Below are 19,350 nucleotides of genomic sequence, written 5' to 3'. Positions count from 1 at the left end.
TATACGGTCCAATATTGCCAGGTGTTGACTCGTGTAAGTTTCATTCGTGGGAATGGAGATCCTATTTTTCTTGTCGAGAAAATTTATACAGCATTCAGTGATCATTCTTGGGATTTAGGAAGCAATTCCCTACAAGCTTTGTGAAGCTAGCCATAAAGGGGGGGGGGGGCTGCTGAGAGACTACAGGTGTCACCTGTCAGCACTGAGGACTGTGAACGTGGATTCAGTAAGATGAACCTCATAAAAACTGACATCAGAAATAAGCTCTGCATCTCATCTCTCGAGAATTTAATGAGAATCAGCATGTACAGATGTGAAAAATTAGACTTTGAAACTGCATTCAACAAGTGGGCAGCCCTAAAATCGCGACGGATCTTCATGTAACACTTTGTAACATTTTGTTAATGCTTGTTGTAATTAAAGTATTAACTAATCCATCTTTTGTAACTTTCATTGCCTGTTACATTGATAGACTAAATTAACACTTGGAAAAATGTACACTACTTTTTTTGGCGACACTTTTTGAAAATTTGCGACAAAATATTGAGGTTGGCGATTTTTTTGGCGACAGCTTTTTAAAAGCCAGGACCATCCCTGGATATGCATGTTGAACAAAAAAAAAAACTGTACCACCTTATATTTTGATGATCAGAACCAGTGTTCTTTTCTTGATCCAATTGAGTGCCTGGCTACCATTTTCAAAGTCCACAGAAATCAAACATCGGGATGGAATAGAACCGGGTTAAACTATATTAGTATTAAATTTTAGAACAAGAAGATTTAATTTGAGATGAGTAAATGCATCTACATGACCACATCACCATACACTATGGCAGAAATCCATAAAACCAACTGATCAATAATTCAATGGTCTATCTGCCACTGAATTAAACATAATGCAAAATAAATATAATAGGTCCTAGTTCACGCATTTTTTGCCACTTGCAAACAAAAATGTAAGACTGGAGAAATACAAATCCTACATGTAAGACCTTGATGCTGATATTTATGTTTTGGGCATCAGGGTCTTACTGCCAAACTAACAGCACTGCGTAGCGTGTTTTTATGTTGAGTAACATCATAACGAAAGTCAAGTTTTCAGGAATATCTCACACAGCTGGCAACTAAAATAATGACACTTTTCTACAAAGTAAAGTTATAATGTTTTAGTCAGACTTTACTTACTCTGATGTCTTTTCTCTAATAAATTCAAATTCTCACAAAAGAAACTGACCTATTTTCAAGTTTCGTTGGCCTACGTTTCAGTTGGCTGGAAATCGATGAAAACCAGGAATGCCAAAATCAGGTTAAGTTGAAATATTATTCTTTAATGAAATGAATAAACATATATAATGTCTATTGGAACTGTAAGCAATGTTTCATTTCATTCAAGAAACGTATCCCCCATATGAACCTACTTAAACATACTTCGGCATACCTCGACTATCATCACATTTCAACAAATTCAAATGTATAATGTCAATGGAACATGAAAATGCATCCATTTGCTAGTGTCCGATTTTGATTCCACCAGGATAAAATCAGCACAGTAAGCATATTAATTACATATCACTTTGTAGAAGAGTGTTGATATACGCTGCCAAGTGTGTGAGATATTCCCGAAACTTAGACTACTCATTCCGATGTCATCTGACATTGGAACACGCTATACACTTCCGTTATCTGGGTAGTGATACATGGCACTAAAACAAAAATAATGTGCTATGTCTTACATTATAGGACTGGAGAAATACCAAAGAATAAGCACATACCTCAATATCTTTCATAGCATTGTAGTTGGTGGAGGTGGTCTGGCCAAACAGGCTAGAGTTACTTGCACTTCCAAAAGTATTTGCTGTAGTTCCAAACAAACTCATTTTCTGTATTTCAAGTTTTCTGGAACAAAAAGAAGTTATCTCTTGTAAATCAATGATCTAGTATGGAAAATAACTGCTTAGGCACTCGATTATTATTATCCCTTTACTATATTTAGATTGCAGACAATTTTAGATTGTGGGGAAATCCAGGTAAGTGAGCAAGTCATCTAACAGTATTCAGTACAGGGACTTCGGTCATAACAGGTGGGTTTGGTGGTTGAGTGGAGATGGGGTGGGTAGGTAGGGGGGTCTATGTGATATAGTTAGTTCTTTAACACACATCGAAAACCCCACACGTACTTGTGACTTTACCATCTATCCCTCTCGTTAATACGCCCAAATCTCTCTGTAACTCAGAATGTACCATTTGCTATGCAATGATGAAAAATGGCGCATTCGTCTATTTTCATTCTCTTCTTCCTAAACATTACTGTATCACCAGTCTATGACAAAATTGAGCTTAACACTTAAACAGCAATATAATAACTAACAAGATACGAAATCAAATAAATTGTTGCCATAACGTTTCTTACATTCAAAACAAAAGTAATGATCCGACCCACATTTCTTACTCTTATTTGAGAAACCGGAAATAAACAGGATAAAACGAGGTACCCGCATGCGGTAGGCTGTATTTCTAGAACGGACCCGAACAAACCAAAGCGAGAGAGGAACGAACTAAAACGAACCCTATTATGAATTACGTATATAATATTTATTAATAGTTTGTCTTTGTTTCCTTTCCACATATAGTAGTTTTCACAAACGCCAACATTACCGCGCACGTTAAAGTGTGAATTGTGGTACTTTAAGAAAATTATCAGTCACTATATCAGTTTTGCCCGTATGGTACTTGATTTCTCTTTCGCCTTTAAATACAACAACCTAGGACTTGTCTTATTTGTTAAGGACGCAAATAAACTGGTTCAAAGTCAGACCTTTATATGCATATTATGCACATCTATTCAAGATGCAAAATTAAAATAAAAAGTAGGACACAGACCAAAGAAATGTCCAACACCACAAGAACAGGAAATACATGGGACAACCCACATTAGCGAATTAACGATCTAACCCAAAACAGAATAAACAACAACATCAAACAGTCCAAAACAAGCAGATACAAAAAGAACAAACAAGGAAACAGCAAATGAAGGAGAAAGGGAAACAACAACAACAATAGGGAGCAAAAGATAAACAACAGGAAAAAGAATTACAAGGGAAGCAACAGAATAGACAGCAACTGAGTCAGCAACAAGTTCAACAACATAAAAGCGGACCCGCATATGTTAGAGAAAACATAACAAGATTACAATCAAATGAGAGAAACGAAACAATGCCAACAACATCAGTAAGAAAGGAATGAAACAATGACAAAGCAATCAAAAAAACCAGAAACCCAGACATAAGTCTTTAAGGAAGGACTGCAGAGAAGAAAAAGTCAAGACCAAAGAAAAATGCCAGAAGAAAGCTTATATATATATATATATATATATATATATATATATATATATATATATATATATATATATAAAGTAGAACAACTAAATGCGGAACCTGGGAAAGATAATGGAAATAACGCTGCGAAATTACCACAAAATCGACCTCGACGAAGAGTTAGAAGAGACAGAATAGGTATGCAGTGACGTTCCTACTTAATTAATGTTATGGTTTTTAAAAAAAGCACCCCCCCAAAAAAAAAATTCCTTTGAAGTAACAAAGATCCGTAAAGGACAACATACTTGTGTTACACTCATGCCAACACCATACAATTGGTTAAACTATTAAATTTGGTATAGACCCAAACAAACAAAGACACAAAAACACATAATTTAAGAAAGAACAATAACTTTGACATACACCCTAGGGTAAGGATCACTAACAAACTGTCTTGTGTAGACAAGGGATGGACCCCCTCTCCCTTCAGACCTAAGTATTGGAGAGGAGGGGAGTACAGAACTTAGTCCCCAAGACTTAAAGCTTGATTGTAAGGGAAAATAAGAACCACCACCAAAAGCCTTTAGGTACCCATAAAATTAGGAGGGGGAATCCCTACAGTCCAACCAGCTATATGTGCTGGGATGAATCAAGGGATAGCCCACAAATTTAATATATATATATATATATATATATATATATATATATATATATATATATATATATATATATATCTGTGTGTGTATATATGTATATATATATATATATATATATATATATATATATATATATATATATATATATATATATATATATATATATATATATATATATATATATATATATATATATATATATATAAGGGGGAACAGCTTGTCCAGTAATGTTTCCAATACACAAAAGATTTGTGTCCCTTGAATGGATCCTTAACAAATCCTACTTTAGGTTGGCGTGACTGTAACATTTAACGAGAAACAGAATAGACACGGATATCATTCGCTATGCAATGTGCAGCTAACAATATAATACTTCCGTCTCTTACATAACCTGCCTTATGTGTAGCGTCCTCGCTAAAACTTGACTCTAATTTAGATAATACAAATAATACTATCACGCAGGCTAGATAATTATTAATGTGTACACTACGGAGATTGGAACCCAGGCCCGCGGATAAACGGCACCCATTTCCTAGCCTGCACGCACAAACCCATATTCCATCACGACTAAGCCCACATTACCAAAAAAAAAACAAAACAACAAAACGATGCTACTTAGTCGGTGTTAAATTGCAATTGTGCATAGCAGACACACTCGTATGGCGAACTAGTAATTAATTCTCATGTATCTACACAGTCAATCCGGATTCCTATGAAAGAAATCAAGGCATATAAGATTAATTACAGATAATTACAAATATACACGAAACAGAACGGAAAGTGCTATCCCAGGATTCTACACACACACACACAGACACACACACACACACACACACACACATATGTATGTATGTATGTATGTATTTTAAAGAAAAATATTCTCCCTGGTTATACTGGCTATTTAAAAAAGACTTTATACATCCTTGGTATTGATCAAAGAAACTTTAATTCCTTTTATTTTGGCGTATGATTCATGGGTAAAATATGGTTTGTAGTATATATAACTTGGCCTTCCTTCAGATGTGTGCCTCCGTTTGGTCATTTTCACTACCTGGACTTCAGAGGTAAATTGTAAAAAAAAAGATCTGCTAACGTTTAATTTTACATTTGATATATTTTGTAAATCATTCACTGCACATTCAGAAACTGGCATTGTTTAGTCTTGTAAACATCATTTCCCCTATTTTAATAAATGCTTAGACTAATTTAGGCTGATCAGTCATTGTAGTTACTCGTTTGCTTAGTTCATATACGATTCCACAAGTACAGTATCCTAAGAAATTTCAGCACAGTACATGTAATTAAGATAGCGGTATACCAACTTTCTCTCCATTGTGCATGTTGCAAATATAAACAACTTCACGTTACAACCGCTACTCTGTCTGAAGTTCATAATATATGTAGAGCTCTCCCATGTTTATTTATAACAGCATGACAGTCACAACACATGGTAATCAAGACTTCTGTTCTTAGACATCTGGGGCGTATGGGGTGTCCGAGGAGGGTTAGCACCTCTGGTTGGGGGAAGCAGTCGTACTCATTCGGGGGTAACTAGCCCACATTTGGTCCCCACTTGGCATTCAGCTCTCACCTCTGGCTCCAAGAGGCTGTTTCACTGTGGCATGCGCAGCGGCCACATCCCGGAAAATGGCCTCGACTGACCGGCCAAACCAGGCTGAGTGTATCCTACGGGTCTTAAACCCTCGGTGAGTTAGGCTTTGTCTACATAGCATGTGAAGACTTGAACCGGTAGCCTGCGCTGATGAACCACCAGATGGTCAATGGGCAGAAAGGCTATTCCCAACAAAGCGCTGTTGAGCGCTAAGAGCGCGACGAGACACGTATGACGTCCTGGTCATCCACTGCACTCAACTCTGTCTTCGGCCGTCTCGACTTTGTCATGCTGCTGAACACAGATGGTTTCGGGAGAGAGAGAGAGAGAGAGAGAGACAGAGACAGACAGAGACAGAGACAGAGAGAGAGGTCGACAAACTGCGCAACTCTTCCTCACTTAAAACAAAGTCACCACGCAAGTCACTCTTGTTATCCACCCATCACATTTCATCACCTATTAAAGTCTGTGGCGACAGGCAAGCGACGAAGCGGCAGGTGTGGGTACATGGCAGCCGTAGCTGCAAATCTGCACGCAGGCGACGCAGGCCATTAAGGTCGTTCACCAGGCCATTAAGGTCGTTCACCACTGACACGGATCAGTAGTGGAGTCCGGCAGCCACCTGAGCGACTGAGCAGACCTCTTCAGGAATTCACTGCTCACCTCCTTGGCATGAGAAAGGGGCTAAAAAAGGTGCTCTAAACATTGCCAGCTTTAAAACTCCCTAGTCAACTTACCGTGGCTGGCGGGGACCCTACTTCCAAATACAAAGAAGAAAATAAGAAAATAAGGATTGTTCCTCTCACACTTTGCGCATGGAATATGCGTACCTTACTGGACAGAGACGACGCGGAAAAACCCGAAAGGAGTACCGCCTTAATAGGAAAGGAAATTGCCAGATACAACTTGGAAATTGCTGCCTTGACCGAGACCGGCTTGCAGGAGAAGGCGTACTCTGTGAAAGTGTCTCCGGATACACTTTCTTTTGGAGCGGCAGAGGAAATGAAGAGCGATGCAAGGCTGGTGTCGGCTTTGCAGTGAAGACATCGCTTATTGGCAAATTGGCTTCACTTCCCAAGGGAGTAAACGAATGACTTATGACAATGAAACTCCCCCTCCTGTCTGGAAGAAAGCACCTTACCATCAGTAGTTGCTACGCTCCAACCTTGACCAACCCGGATGAAGTGAATGTCAGGTTCTATGAGGATCTTCACTCCGTCATTGCTGACGTTCCAGTGGCTGATGAACTCGTCATTCTTGGCGACTTCGATGCAAGACTAGGCTGTGATCACATTGCCTGGGATGGAGTGCTAAGAAAGTACGGGGTGTGTCACTGTAACAGCAACAGTCTTCTTTTGTTACAGACTTGCACAGAACATGAACTGCTGATCACCAATACAGTCTTCCACCTCCCTATCCGAAACCGGACGTAATGGATGCACCCTCGCTCTAAGCACTGTCATCTCATCGACTACGTCATTGTCAGGAAGAGGGACAGGCAGGATGTGCGTGTGACCAAGTCGTTGTGCGGCGCCGGCTGCTGGACAGACGACTCCCTCATCATCACCAAGCTCAACAGCAGGATTCAGCCCAAAATACGCCCGCAGAGAAAGAAGGCTCCTAAACGACTAAACACCAAGCTGACACGTACCAGTACCAAACAGTGTCTCGAAGAGGCAAGCCAGAAAAGTACGTGTTATCATCCCTCCTGGAGATGTCTCACTCATCCCTTGTCTCTTATGCAAACGAGCATTCCGTGCAAGGCTTGGCCTCATCAATCCCCTGCGTACGCACAGAACAGAACATGCACCTCCATCCCTCGGATGACTTGAGTGGTCCTCGTCGATTCGACGAACAAAAGCATATCTTAGACATCTGGGTAAAATAAACTGTAAAAGAAGTATCCGTGCCATTCCTATGGATCATATTGCCTGTGCAGCAACTCATTATGAAACTGTAAAGAATCCCATAAAAGCGAGTATTGCCTTGCTTATGCACTCTGCTTCACCAATTCATTGTTGGATGTTCTCTCTCCCTCTCTCTCTCTCTCTCTCTCTCTCTCTCTCTCTCTGTGGATGTACGTGCAGAATATTTGTATGTCTTCGTCTGCTTCCTGTAGCTTCTACAAAGTGGGTTTCATCTCCATTGGCATTGCAATGAATTCATACAGCCCATATTTTATTACAAAAGCTGTCTTTGGGACGTATTTTTTCTTTACTAGTATCTGATGGTAACCAGCCTTAAGATCAAAAGTTGAAACTGAAGCTACTCCCACCAAGGCATCGAGACAGTCTTGTGTACGTGGTATAGGAAATGCACCAGGTTTTGTCACAGCATTCCGTCATCGATAATCAACACAAGGCCTAATTTTCCTGTTCTTGTTTCTAACAAGTACAAGTTGGAAATCCCTTGGTGATATTGATTTTCTAAAAATCTTCTCTTCTTCCATTTGTTTGATGATTTGTTGCTCTTCTGTAGCAAAGGCCAATGCAATACGTCAAGGGCGTTGATTACTTGGTGTCGCATTCCCGGTATCAATGACGTGCTCACCAAGTATTGTCTGTTCTTAGTCTATTTCATCCTTCCAAACACTATCCTCATATTTTGTCAGGATTTTCGGAATTATGATAATTTCTTGCTCTGTTCAATATTGATTTGCCCTTTTCAATAAGTTCCTCAAATGATCTGGAACTTCAGATTCCTGCAAAACTTTCTGTTCGTGACCAATTTGAGATATCCCTTTTAAGGTTGCTTGCTCGCCATATTCTACCCTTCAGATTGCACTATAATTTATGATATGTTCTTGGCCTTCTGAGTTGACTAAGACCTCTATACCTTGAAATGTTTCTGCTTGCTCCAATCACTGAATCTTATTTAAATGAAACCGCTGTTGAAAAATGATTAAGAAGTCGAACCTTCTGCGTGACCCCATTGTTGATATCAACCTTCTGTTGCCACGATAAGTTGATATAATTGTTGAAAACTCGTGTTAGGCTGAATCATCACTTCATATGGTCGATTGGAGTCCTCTGATTCGTGGCGTTCTACATATACGTCATTAATTTTCCGCGTTCAAATAATGATCTGCAGCTTTAACTTTTCGCACTTTCTCTTCAAGGCATACCTTCGTGCGTGGTATTTCTACTCCATGTAATCTTCACAACCTTTTGCTGAGGAGTATGTTAGCACGTCGACTCTCATCGTGTTGTAAGATTTCCTAATAATTTTTCATCTTCAGTTTCTGCAACTATGATTTCATTTTCCAACTCGAGAGGGCATAACTGAATTCTGAACATTCTTTTTCCGTATTCTCTCAAAGGATCCCCCCCCCCCCAGCACCTGCTAAACTTACCGATTCGCTCGACTTTGGACGTTTTCTGGATCTATATGTTTATAATATTCTGATTTTATTGAGGCAAATATATTTATGCCATATTTTAATAATAAACTGATGTATAACATATTTACTATATGTAACACACAAAATTACTTGTTCCAAACCGCTCCGGTGGCCGTGTGGTTAGAGCGCCCGCCTCGGATGCGGGAGGTCGTGGGTTCGATCCCTGTCCGAGTCATACCAAAGACTTACAAAAATGGTACTAACAGCTGCCTCGCTTGGCGCTCAGCATTAAGAGGTTAGTGTTAGGACTGGTCGGCCTGGTGTCAGGATAATGTGACTGGGTGCTACATGTCTGAGGCATGATGTCCCAGTGCTAATATCACTATAAACTGCCACGCTGCAGGCATCGTAACGATATGACTGAAAAATTGTTAAAGCTACGTTAAAAATCATATTCACACACACACACACACACACACACATACACACACACACACTGTTCCAAAAGTCATTTAGGTCCATTTAGAACAGATATAATAATCACCATCATCTGGTCTATTATGAACAAGGAATTGAACGATGTGCAAGTTAGACGCGTTAGAATATTTAAGTAGAAACAAAATACAAACAATATTAATCTGAATGTCTAATTGCCCTAACACTACGCAGCATCAAAGAATTTTCCGGTAGAGAATGCTGCAATACATGCTTCCAGAAAAGTATGTTACACCCTGATAAGGAAAGATTACATTTGATTCTCCTGTACTAACCACATACATCACTTTGTTTTTCAATTTTAAAACATAACATAGAATTATTGTTAATTTGCTACACCGAGCGATGTTTGTCATGTGCTGAAACATTTAGCATTTATCAAGAAACAGCAGCAACGTATACCGTTTTCTTAGTGCAACACTCGTTTCTGTGCGTAACAGTACATCAAAAGAGTAGCTAGATGGCTTTACCCCCTGGTGGCTCTTTTCATCGTCATCATCATTCCTCTTCGTTCCCACTGGAACACAGGTCCGTCACCGCAGTTCATTTGTTACCGTCTTGGACTCTCTGTTTTGCCTCCCTCCATGACATGCAATTGGCCATATATTTAGTGTCCATGGTTCTTCGCCAAGTCATGGTTGGTCGTCATCTTCTGCGTTTGTCTTGAGGGTTCCAGTTGCAGGGCATGGCGAGTAATCTTAAGCTACCATGTCTATCTCCACTTACGTTCCTTAATGGTGTCAGATACGGGTTTCTGTTGTGTCCCCTTCAGTAACTCCAGGTTGGGGATTTAGCCGAGCCATCTGATATTCAGGATCTATCGGTAGCAAGTATTAATGAAGACATGTACCTTATGTTCCAAGTTTTTTGTATCTCCGTGTCTCTGCTCCATTGAGCTGCAACGATTTAACGTCGGAAAAAAACCAGTCTAAGCTTTATTTTCATGCGGATGTAATTATTCCTCCAGACTGGCCTGATAATGGTGAAGGAATGCTGCGCCTTGGATATTCCTGGCCTTCACGTCCTCGTCGGTTCCTCTGGATTTTATCACAATGCTGCCAAGGTATGTGAACTCATAGTGCTCCCAAAGTATGTGAACTTATGAACGTTCTCAATGGTTTGTACCTCTACGAGAATATGTGTTTCCTGGTTTGTACTGACTCGCAGACATTTTGTCTTTTTGGCATTGATCTCCAGACCGGTGACTCGGGCTATGATATATAAGCCCTGTCTTTTATTGCATGTTCTTGTCTTGGTCCATTGCCATCTACATCACCCAGTCAATCCACAGTAAAAAGATCATTGCTGAAAGTAAAGATCTTGCCTGACGCCAATGTCAGCAAAAAGGAAGGAGACAAATCTTTGCTGTGTGTGGCATGACAGGTCATGTCTTTGTAGAGGCACTGGATAATCCTGACAATGTTCTCTGTGATGCCGCAGTAACTCAGGATTTTGCACACGGTGCATCTATCCAGATGGTACCGTTGAAGTATCAACAAACAAACGTGGATGGGATCCAGCTGTGCTACTGCGTTATATGTTTGATCAAAAGACATTTATGACTTTGACCATCGCCAAGGCGACCATTGCTTATAAACCGCAAAAACTGTTTTGGCTTCCTGAATCATCTGTGTATGTTACGTGCTAAAAAAATTACATGCGAAAGAAACTGGCAGAAAAAAATATTTGGTTGATTTACCACTGTGAAGTCCCAAGATTGTACTTGAAATTAGTTATTGATCCGACAGAGATGGATTTTCTTGCCCATGATTGTCTACGCCAATGCAAATTTATTTCTAAAACATCCATAAAAATACCAGCAAATGATGAACCTCTCGAGCACACCATTAATTATTACGACGGAAAATCGCTCAAATATACCCTTTAAGGTCTTCCATGCTGGCATATTTTTAGAACAGTTTGTTATCTATGGTCAACACATAATCCACAACCGTGGTCAGATTCACCACTGATTCATTTTACATCGATCTGAAGTATTTCCGTGAGGAAAACATATCCGTGCTGAGACTGGTTAAACTGTGCTGTTACTGTTCTATGTTGACAAACACTACATACAAGAGTGCAGAGACAGAGAAATATCGCCATATGCGCTATACGGTCACAGCATAATCAAACAAGAGCAATTACATGCAAGCCAAATATTCTCAGATTACATCGCCGTGAAAGAATGTTGCGGTAATAATAATCTCGCGACAACTTAATTAGCGCAATCCAACAACTTTCCAGTAACGCGACATAATTATAGGTCACTGCATTTGTATGAGAAAATATGAACGAGTTTTTCTTAGCAATATAGATAGAACCCAGTTTGTATTTTCCAATACAAATGCAGTAACCTTTTTATAAAATACTCATTTTGTTTCACTACCCAAGGCTTAATCATAACAATAGACTACAAGAAACAAAGTAATTGAAGATACGATGTATTCCAAACTGGACACACAACTATAGATTCATCAATACACAGCAAAATATTAATGCGCATATAGCACCAACTAGAGACTTTTGAACTTCGTCACGCACTCGACAATAGTTTTAAAACTTCTCTTTTTCGTCTACTGAAAATTTATATTTATAGTCATATTGTGAATGAATGCGCATTGGAAAAACGTTTCCAAGTGGTCTGGAATGGAAGTAGTTTGCTTTTCTGTTGATCCAATACAATTCTGCTTATCCGCTTGTGATGAAATGGATTTATTGGGTCAATTCCGTACGATGTATATGTGATTTGAGCAGTTGAATCATCTGCCCTTGTGTTTCTGTTCGGTCTTTCCTTGTTTGGAATCAAAATATTAGGAAAATACGAATCCTTGGAGTTATCAAAAAGGGACATTCTGAGTAAATTAAAGATGCACAAATGTAAGTGTATTTGTTGCCATTCTTATTACCAGAAAAAGAAGACGTGTGTTTATACCCTGTCACATCCATACCCTTTGTTGGATCGACCCATCTGTAACTTGTATGGCTTCTATCGATTACCTAGCACTGTTTCAAATAGTTAAAGGGGGAAAATTGCAAAGAGATCTGCTGTATTGCAGTCCTTTTAGGAAGCAGAAATACGAATTCTAGTATTGGCTTATTGGCTCTGATGCCTTTAAATTCCTACCAAAACCTTCAGTTGTATTTTTTCTCAAAATTATGTTTTGACTGACTTGTAAAACGTCAGGTCTTTGATATTTATGCAATAGCTCTTGGCCTCGGTATGCTTTAGCAACGGTCATAGTCACATTTCCTGCGCGTATTGATGTCCATATAATTGTTCCTCAAGTGTACGGTTAAATCGTTCAAAGATGGGTTGATCATGATGAATAATGACATGTCCACGGCGATCTTTACTCGCTATTGTTCCGTGATCGACAAAGCTACTCTTAGACATTCTCTGCGGGATCAATCAGGAATGTTGTGGCTATCTTAGTGGCCCACGTGTGTAAATAGGCACGAATGCATCTGCGACACCCGTTGAATCATTGGCCGTCAACGGCTCTGCTTCTTTGTATCGTCTTCCCGAATACCCATATCGAGGACAGTCAATTCGTAATTGTACTTTATTTCGCGTTCCGCATCGTGAGGCAAAAGCGAAACATTAGCCCAATGAACTTCTTTGGGCGTACTAACAGTAGTTCGTCCTGGTGAAATTTTGTTTGGTGCCGGTAAATAATTCTGCCATAAAACCTGTCGCGCCAGTCACGCACGAGCAACTTCTTTATCGACGTGAGCCTCACCCGCAAACATACTATAACGGTGGTGCCTGTTCAATAATCATCTGACCTGCAATACACATATTCCATTTTGTTCACACAGATTTTGATGTTAATTCTTGAACGCGTCATCTTCACCGTCAAACAAACTTTTTGCCTTTCTTTGTTGTGTTGATGATGCATCGGCTAAATCGTACACGCAGCTGAGATTCTTGATCACACCTATTTCATGAATCAGTCGCACGTCGGCCACGTGTCGTTCGAGAAGTTCTCCAATTTCTACGCAAGATCCTGTCGGTAACATAAACCATCACTCTGATGGTGCTTCATTGGCGCGTGTTTGATCATTGCCATCCCTTCGTATATCCAATCGCGTTTCGTGTGCGCAGTAGATGTATCCAGGAAGGTGCTATTCTCGCCAAAATACTTGGCCAATTGGGTCCCAGGTAGTTTACTTAACACCTAGGCGATGTGACACCTTGGGTCGCGAGCGCCCTTGTCTTGACGATTCTGTATTTTTCTCTGTCACATCGGACACACATCCCGGCACGTTTGTGTTTGTTTGTCCGTGTAGAAACTAGTATTTCAAACGCGTGTCCATGGGGATTTGACATAGAACATAACATAAGCTCATGTTGATTTATTTCAGATATGTCTCTCAACGTAATGGATTTCTCTGCACGTAGAGACCAGTGCCACAAAACATTCAGCATTTCCCAACTCGATCATGGTAGGTTAGTTTGGATCAGAAAAAAAATTCATCTGTTGCTGTTATCTATGTTGTCGAGAAGTCAATCTACGCACTCAAGATTCACTATGATGACCAATTCCCTTCAGGGTAAGACGGGTGGTCTATTCTCGTAGCAAACCAGATTCCAGCAAGGGTTTCTGCCCCGCGACACATGCCATAGCATTCCAGGACACACAAAAGTTGAGTAGTCAGATAGGAAATCCGATGTCGTTTTACTAGCTTAACGTCTCTATGTAACGTTGTCGTTAAATGGTCATCAAGAACTATTCGAAGACGTTCGGACTGGTTTTTAATAGAAACGTAAGGAGCGTAACACAGACTGGTGTCGATCATGGGCAAAGGTCAACATGGGTCTGCGGGTTTCTCAAGTGGTACATCGAGGCGATCACGAAGTCACAATAAAGATATCCGTGTCCACTGTCGTATTGATTGCAAAACACATGAATATTTCTATTTCTGGCAGAAACACCCGCGTAGATCGCCGCTGCAGTATCCACAGTGCTGTCGGAACCGGGACGGGAATGACACTAGAAAAGGCAATTAGTGGGCATGTCACTGCACGACAATGACTCGCGTGGGGTGGTTTTATTGATCCGATGATGATGGAATCGTTGAGTGGGAGCGCGACTCAGTTTATTGTCCTAGATAGTTTTAGACGTGGTGGCACAAAATAGCTCGGGTGTTTTGTTTAACCCTCTGTATTCAGTTGAAGAAAATCTCGTACTTCCACGCTGGCATGTATGTATGACATTACACGTTCAACGTGGTATCTCTCGCCTCAGACGCATTAATGTTTCCTTGTCCTTATTTGCCAACAGTATGTACATGCTTCCTTGCTGACCAGTTCACATTCTAGTAAGTCTGTTAAGCCAGGTGGGCCACATGTTTTCGTTCTAATTATCGATATCAGGCATTCAGGGTTCTGGAACTGCTGACATCTGCTTAAAGCTACTATATTATCCCGTATGCCAATGAGCTATTACATTACACTGGTATGGTACTCACCATCTTGCTACCATGATGGAAGGCAAATAATATGGAATATGTGAAAATAAGTGATAAATAAATTTTAAAAATTCAACAACTGCATACATTTTCTCATATTTATTACCATTAAGTAAAATCAGAAAATGTCCTTGCCTTCGGAAAGAGTTACCACTGTCTACATTTGTCCTACTGTACTATATTTACCTCTGTAATTTGCTCTTTGTTTCAGTAAGTGCATTTATTTTTAGTTTTTGTGCTTACTTATTTGAGAAGGGATAACCATGTGATGATGCACCGCTGTTCTAGAAATAAAGTCGTAACTTATATCGATGGCTGTCTAAATGTGTTCCAACTGGTTGGACCTCATATAACGTTAAATTGGCGTATTCCATGGAATAAATGCATTTGACACATATAAATTATTCCTAATTAATTTGAATGAATACATTTAGGACATAGACATTTAATGAAAAATGCTTCTTTTATTGTTTTGTTTTTTAAATAATAACGTTTACAAGTGATGCTGCTTATGGCTGTTCTAACTTATTTGGAAAGGGACTAAAGACTAAGAGGACATATTAGTAATTTAAATGTCAATATCTGTGTTATTTTTAGGACCAGAACGAGAACTGGTAGGACGCTGGTATAGGTATATAGTGTTATGTATATTTGATTTATTTAAATCTGATTTAATATATATTTATTTCAATTTAATTGTTTGTCATTTTTAAATTGTTTTTTTCTTTCTTTATTACATGATATTGTAACGTAAATTTATCACTAGAGATGGTAATTTTTTCAGAAAATAATTTGACCTTGACTGTAAGTTTATAAACACCAGGTGTTGATATAAATCCCGACCTTGTTTCAAAATTTGTGGCAATCACGCAAACAAGTTCTGTCTTTATTTTAAAATGATTGGTTGTTGTCGAGGTCATGATGGGACTTCGGGTTTAAGACGTAAACAATTTTTTATTTTTTATTTCTTAGAGTAAAATGATAGGTTTTCGCCAGGGTCACACTGGGTGTACATGACCTTTAATAAGTACGTAGCTTCTATTAGCCTCTAGAAGATGATCACGTGACCCCTTGCTTACGTTTTTGGAAACGATATATTCTCTGTTTTGGAGAGTTATTGTCAGTAGCTGGGCCGTTAGAAAGGTTCTGACTCAAGAGTCTTGATGTATGCTTAGTCTCGATTCTACGAGGCTCTCTCATGTATTTTTAATAACTCTACCATACTAAGGTTTGGCAAAAATGATTCGCTGATCTTTGTCATTGATAGAAGGCACTTCCGTCAAACTTTATGTAAGCGAAACTATAAAACTATTTCCTGTTATCTCGAAACTTATTTAGACATTCTTTCTTTGACCACTCATGTCAATACTTATATTGTAATCTTAGAACGATATCATTAGACATTATTCATTATACATACGCCGATACAGGAGACCTGTCTGAATCGACCAGTGAAAGCTCATCACCACAATGACATTTTATGTGACCTCATTTCGTCAGCCAATCAAAAAGATTTTCCAGAATTTTGGAAACCATCATTCTATAGTTACAAGGAAAACTAGTATTGTTTAAAACATACCCTTACGAAATTCTGGTTAAACGTAATTAGTACATGCTTTAAATGTTTGTGGTTGAATGAGTTTAGCGTCATACTTCAGCATATGATATACATGGCGGCCAGTATATTTGCGGGAGGGGGGGGGGAACAGCCGTCTACCCATGGGAAGCTAATTGCGAGTTTTCTTTACATTCGCACGTTGTTCGAGCCGAGAATCGAACTCAAGCGGAGAGAGGTGAGATCGATCGGAACATTGATAGGCCATTTCCGCCAGGTCGAGAAATAAACCTCGAATGTAATTTGTCGCCAGTGAGAACTATATTCGGAACTACTTTCATTCACATGTAACAAAATCGAGGCGGAAGGAGACAAAGTCACGATTGGAATATCCTCGGCTTTTGCTGTCATAACATATGACGAATCACCAAAAATACAGCGGCTAAACTGGGTACGCCAATTTCTCTTTATAAATACTAACGTTTAAAACAATTTTCTATGGCAACTGCATCACATTCTTGTGTTCGTTAGGTCGCAGATAACTAATATCATCTATTGTAGTGAAAGTTCATGTTGCCGTGGGTTTAAGGCCATTTTTAGCACATGATAGGCTATACATGGCGGCCAGTATATTTGGTGGAGGAAGAATCCTGAAAATTCCGGAAGAACCACCGTCCCACAGGAAGCTGCTGACAGGCTTTTTCACATAACCACTAAGGTCTAGCCCAAGACTCGACCACAGGTGAGTTTTCAGTGACCTGTAAACGCGAGTTTCTTAAATCACTCGACCACCGTACTTTGCTTTCTTCACGTTCGTCACAGCTCATGCTCTTTCAGAATAATACCACTGCCATAAGGCTATTCAGAAGCATAGGTCGTCTAAACCTTAGTCCGAGCATTATTATACGATCAAACTGACTGGACCATACAGTCCATCACACATTGAAATCAAGTAGTAATAAAAAGTATAATTTAAAAAAGCAACAAAAAATAAAATGAAAACAGGCTATATATGGTGACTCAGAAGCACTTCACTGTGACGTTACTTGTATATTGTGACGTTTGCCGCGTGCTGCCTTGTAACATCATTAACCCTCTGCCCCATCACTGCAAGTGAAGAATTCCTAACTTTTCTTCCTACGTGTAAAGTTAAAATATTATATTCTGCATTAAGCCATTGTGGAGAATATATTGTAGTAAATGCAATGTGGCACTTTATGCTGTTAACAAAGCGTAGTTTTCTCCAAGTGACATTTTACAATGAAATTTACAGCGTTGTGGCAATTGCTTCATACTTCTTTAGGGAGGTAATCAGCTGTGAAGAGTATTTTTGTTTTCTCTTGTGAAGCTAACCGGTGATGAGTGGGGTGGATTTAAATCACTGTTGTGCTAATGACGTCATACATTACAGTGTTCATGCTTTCTTAATATGTTATGCACAACTCAAACTTGAAAATTCCTTTTTAAAACAAGCAGTGTTTAAATTTCGATTCTACATCCATTATTATTCACTGCATTGTAATCCGCTTAGAAGAAAGATAAATCATGAAATGTCTGTACACTTTTCAGACTGTGTTTGTTTTGAATGGCAAGCAGTTATAATCCGTTAGTTCAAAAAATAAAAGTAAGCAGTAAAACGTATCTTGACATGAACATATTTATTTTCATGTTGCTTTCTTTGAGGCTTACCACAGGAACGCCATAATTTATATTTCATAGTCAAACGCTTTTTCTGAGGCACACGCAGTACAATAATTCTACTTACAGTCAGAATAAAGTAATACTCTAAGTAGAAAATTCTATGAATTAGCTTTAATTGATCTTCTGTTTAAAGGTTAATTCGCCGGATTTGATTCATGCGATCGACGACCCAGAGTTGTGCGTTGGTACGTTACTGTCATTTGAATGGATATGTGTAGTTTTTCAGTCTTCTTGCGATTTTGAAGCGATAAAAGTCGCGTCGAGCGGACGGTTGGGGTCACGCTTCCCATGTGTTCATACATAATACCGATAAGGTGATTTCGTGTTGTCCGAGATTTAATCGTACTGTATTGATAAAACGACAGACTCCTGTGCTTTTAGCGATTTCGTTTGAAAGCAAGGTAAACTAGAGGCAAAGCATTGCTATTATTTTCTTGACAGAATTCAGTGTCAGGTGGCAGTAGCGTTATCCGATCTGTAAGGGAAGGAACCCCACTGTGAAGAATATATGAGAATCATACATAAGACTTCCAAGCTTTCACGTAGGGTTGGCACGAATTAATTTGATACGTATCAATTAGACTGCCACGTTGCTTGTCACTTGGAACTTATCTGCTGTGGCGGTTTTTAGCGAGTTATCTCCCATGGCGAAGCAAACCAATGTCAACGTTTCTTATTAGTCAACAAGTTACAGCTTCCACAATACGTGTCATCAAGCAGCTACACCAGCTGGATGCTAAGATATATCCACCAATTGATATAATGTTTTTCTGATTTTATTTCTTTTGTTCTTTTGAGTAGGTGTTGTCAGGATAGCAGCGCTAACAAATATATAACACGTGAAACTTAGAGATTCAGTCCAGCTTAATATTTTTGGGCGTTATAATATCCTCGCAATGCGCTGTTGGTCCCAGTCTGCTCCCGCATTCGCAGACTTTCTTTGGGCGTTATAATATCCTCGCAGTGTGCTGTTGGTCCCAGTCTGCTCCTGCATTCGCAGACTTTCTTTGACTAGCTTTAATTTTGTTTGAAATATTCTCAAGCGTTGCATTACCATTTGAAATTGAATGCTAGAGGAGCTGAGTTATTGCTCTTCATCAAATTTTCTTTTCATGAAATCAATGTTATATTACAAATACAGTATCCACAAACAATTTTTCCCCCAAAGTGTGTCAAAATTATTGTTAGAAGGAGTAGCTTAC

The 19,350-nt window shown here is 39.3% G+C and overlaps 1 protein-coding gene across 1 annotated transcript in view; it reads right to left on the bottom strand.

Annotated features, from left to right (window-relative positions):
• LOC149807177 (mRNA export factor-like) overlaps nt 1-2,553 on the bottom strand; it is a 29,334-nt gene extending 26,781 nt beyond the window's left edge. The window contains exons 1-2 of the mRNA XM_089963147.1: nt 2,411-2,553; nt 1,773-1,896 (exon numbers count right to left, since the gene is read on the bottom strand). Of these exons, the coding sequence (XP_089819273.1) occupies nt 1,773-1,877 (105 nt within the window). The 5' untranslated portion in view covers nt 1,878-1,896; nt 2,411-2,553. The remainder of the gene's footprint in view (nt 1-1,772; nt 1,897-2,410) is intronic.
• Nucleotides 2,554-19,350: the final 16,797 nt, after the last annotated feature.

This window comes from Sinohyriopsis cumingii, chromosome 1, assembly GCF_028554795.1.
Source record: "Sinohyriopsis cumingii isolate HCF-2022 chromosome 1, ASM2855479v2, whole genome shotgun sequence".
In the NCBI taxonomy this organism is placed as follows: Eukaryota; Metazoa; Mollusca; class Bivalvia; order Unionida; family Unionidae; genus Sinohyriopsis; species Sinohyriopsis cumingii.
Note: the sequence above shows the minus strand (reverse complement) of the source record. Positions and strands in the feature narration are given on the sequence as shown.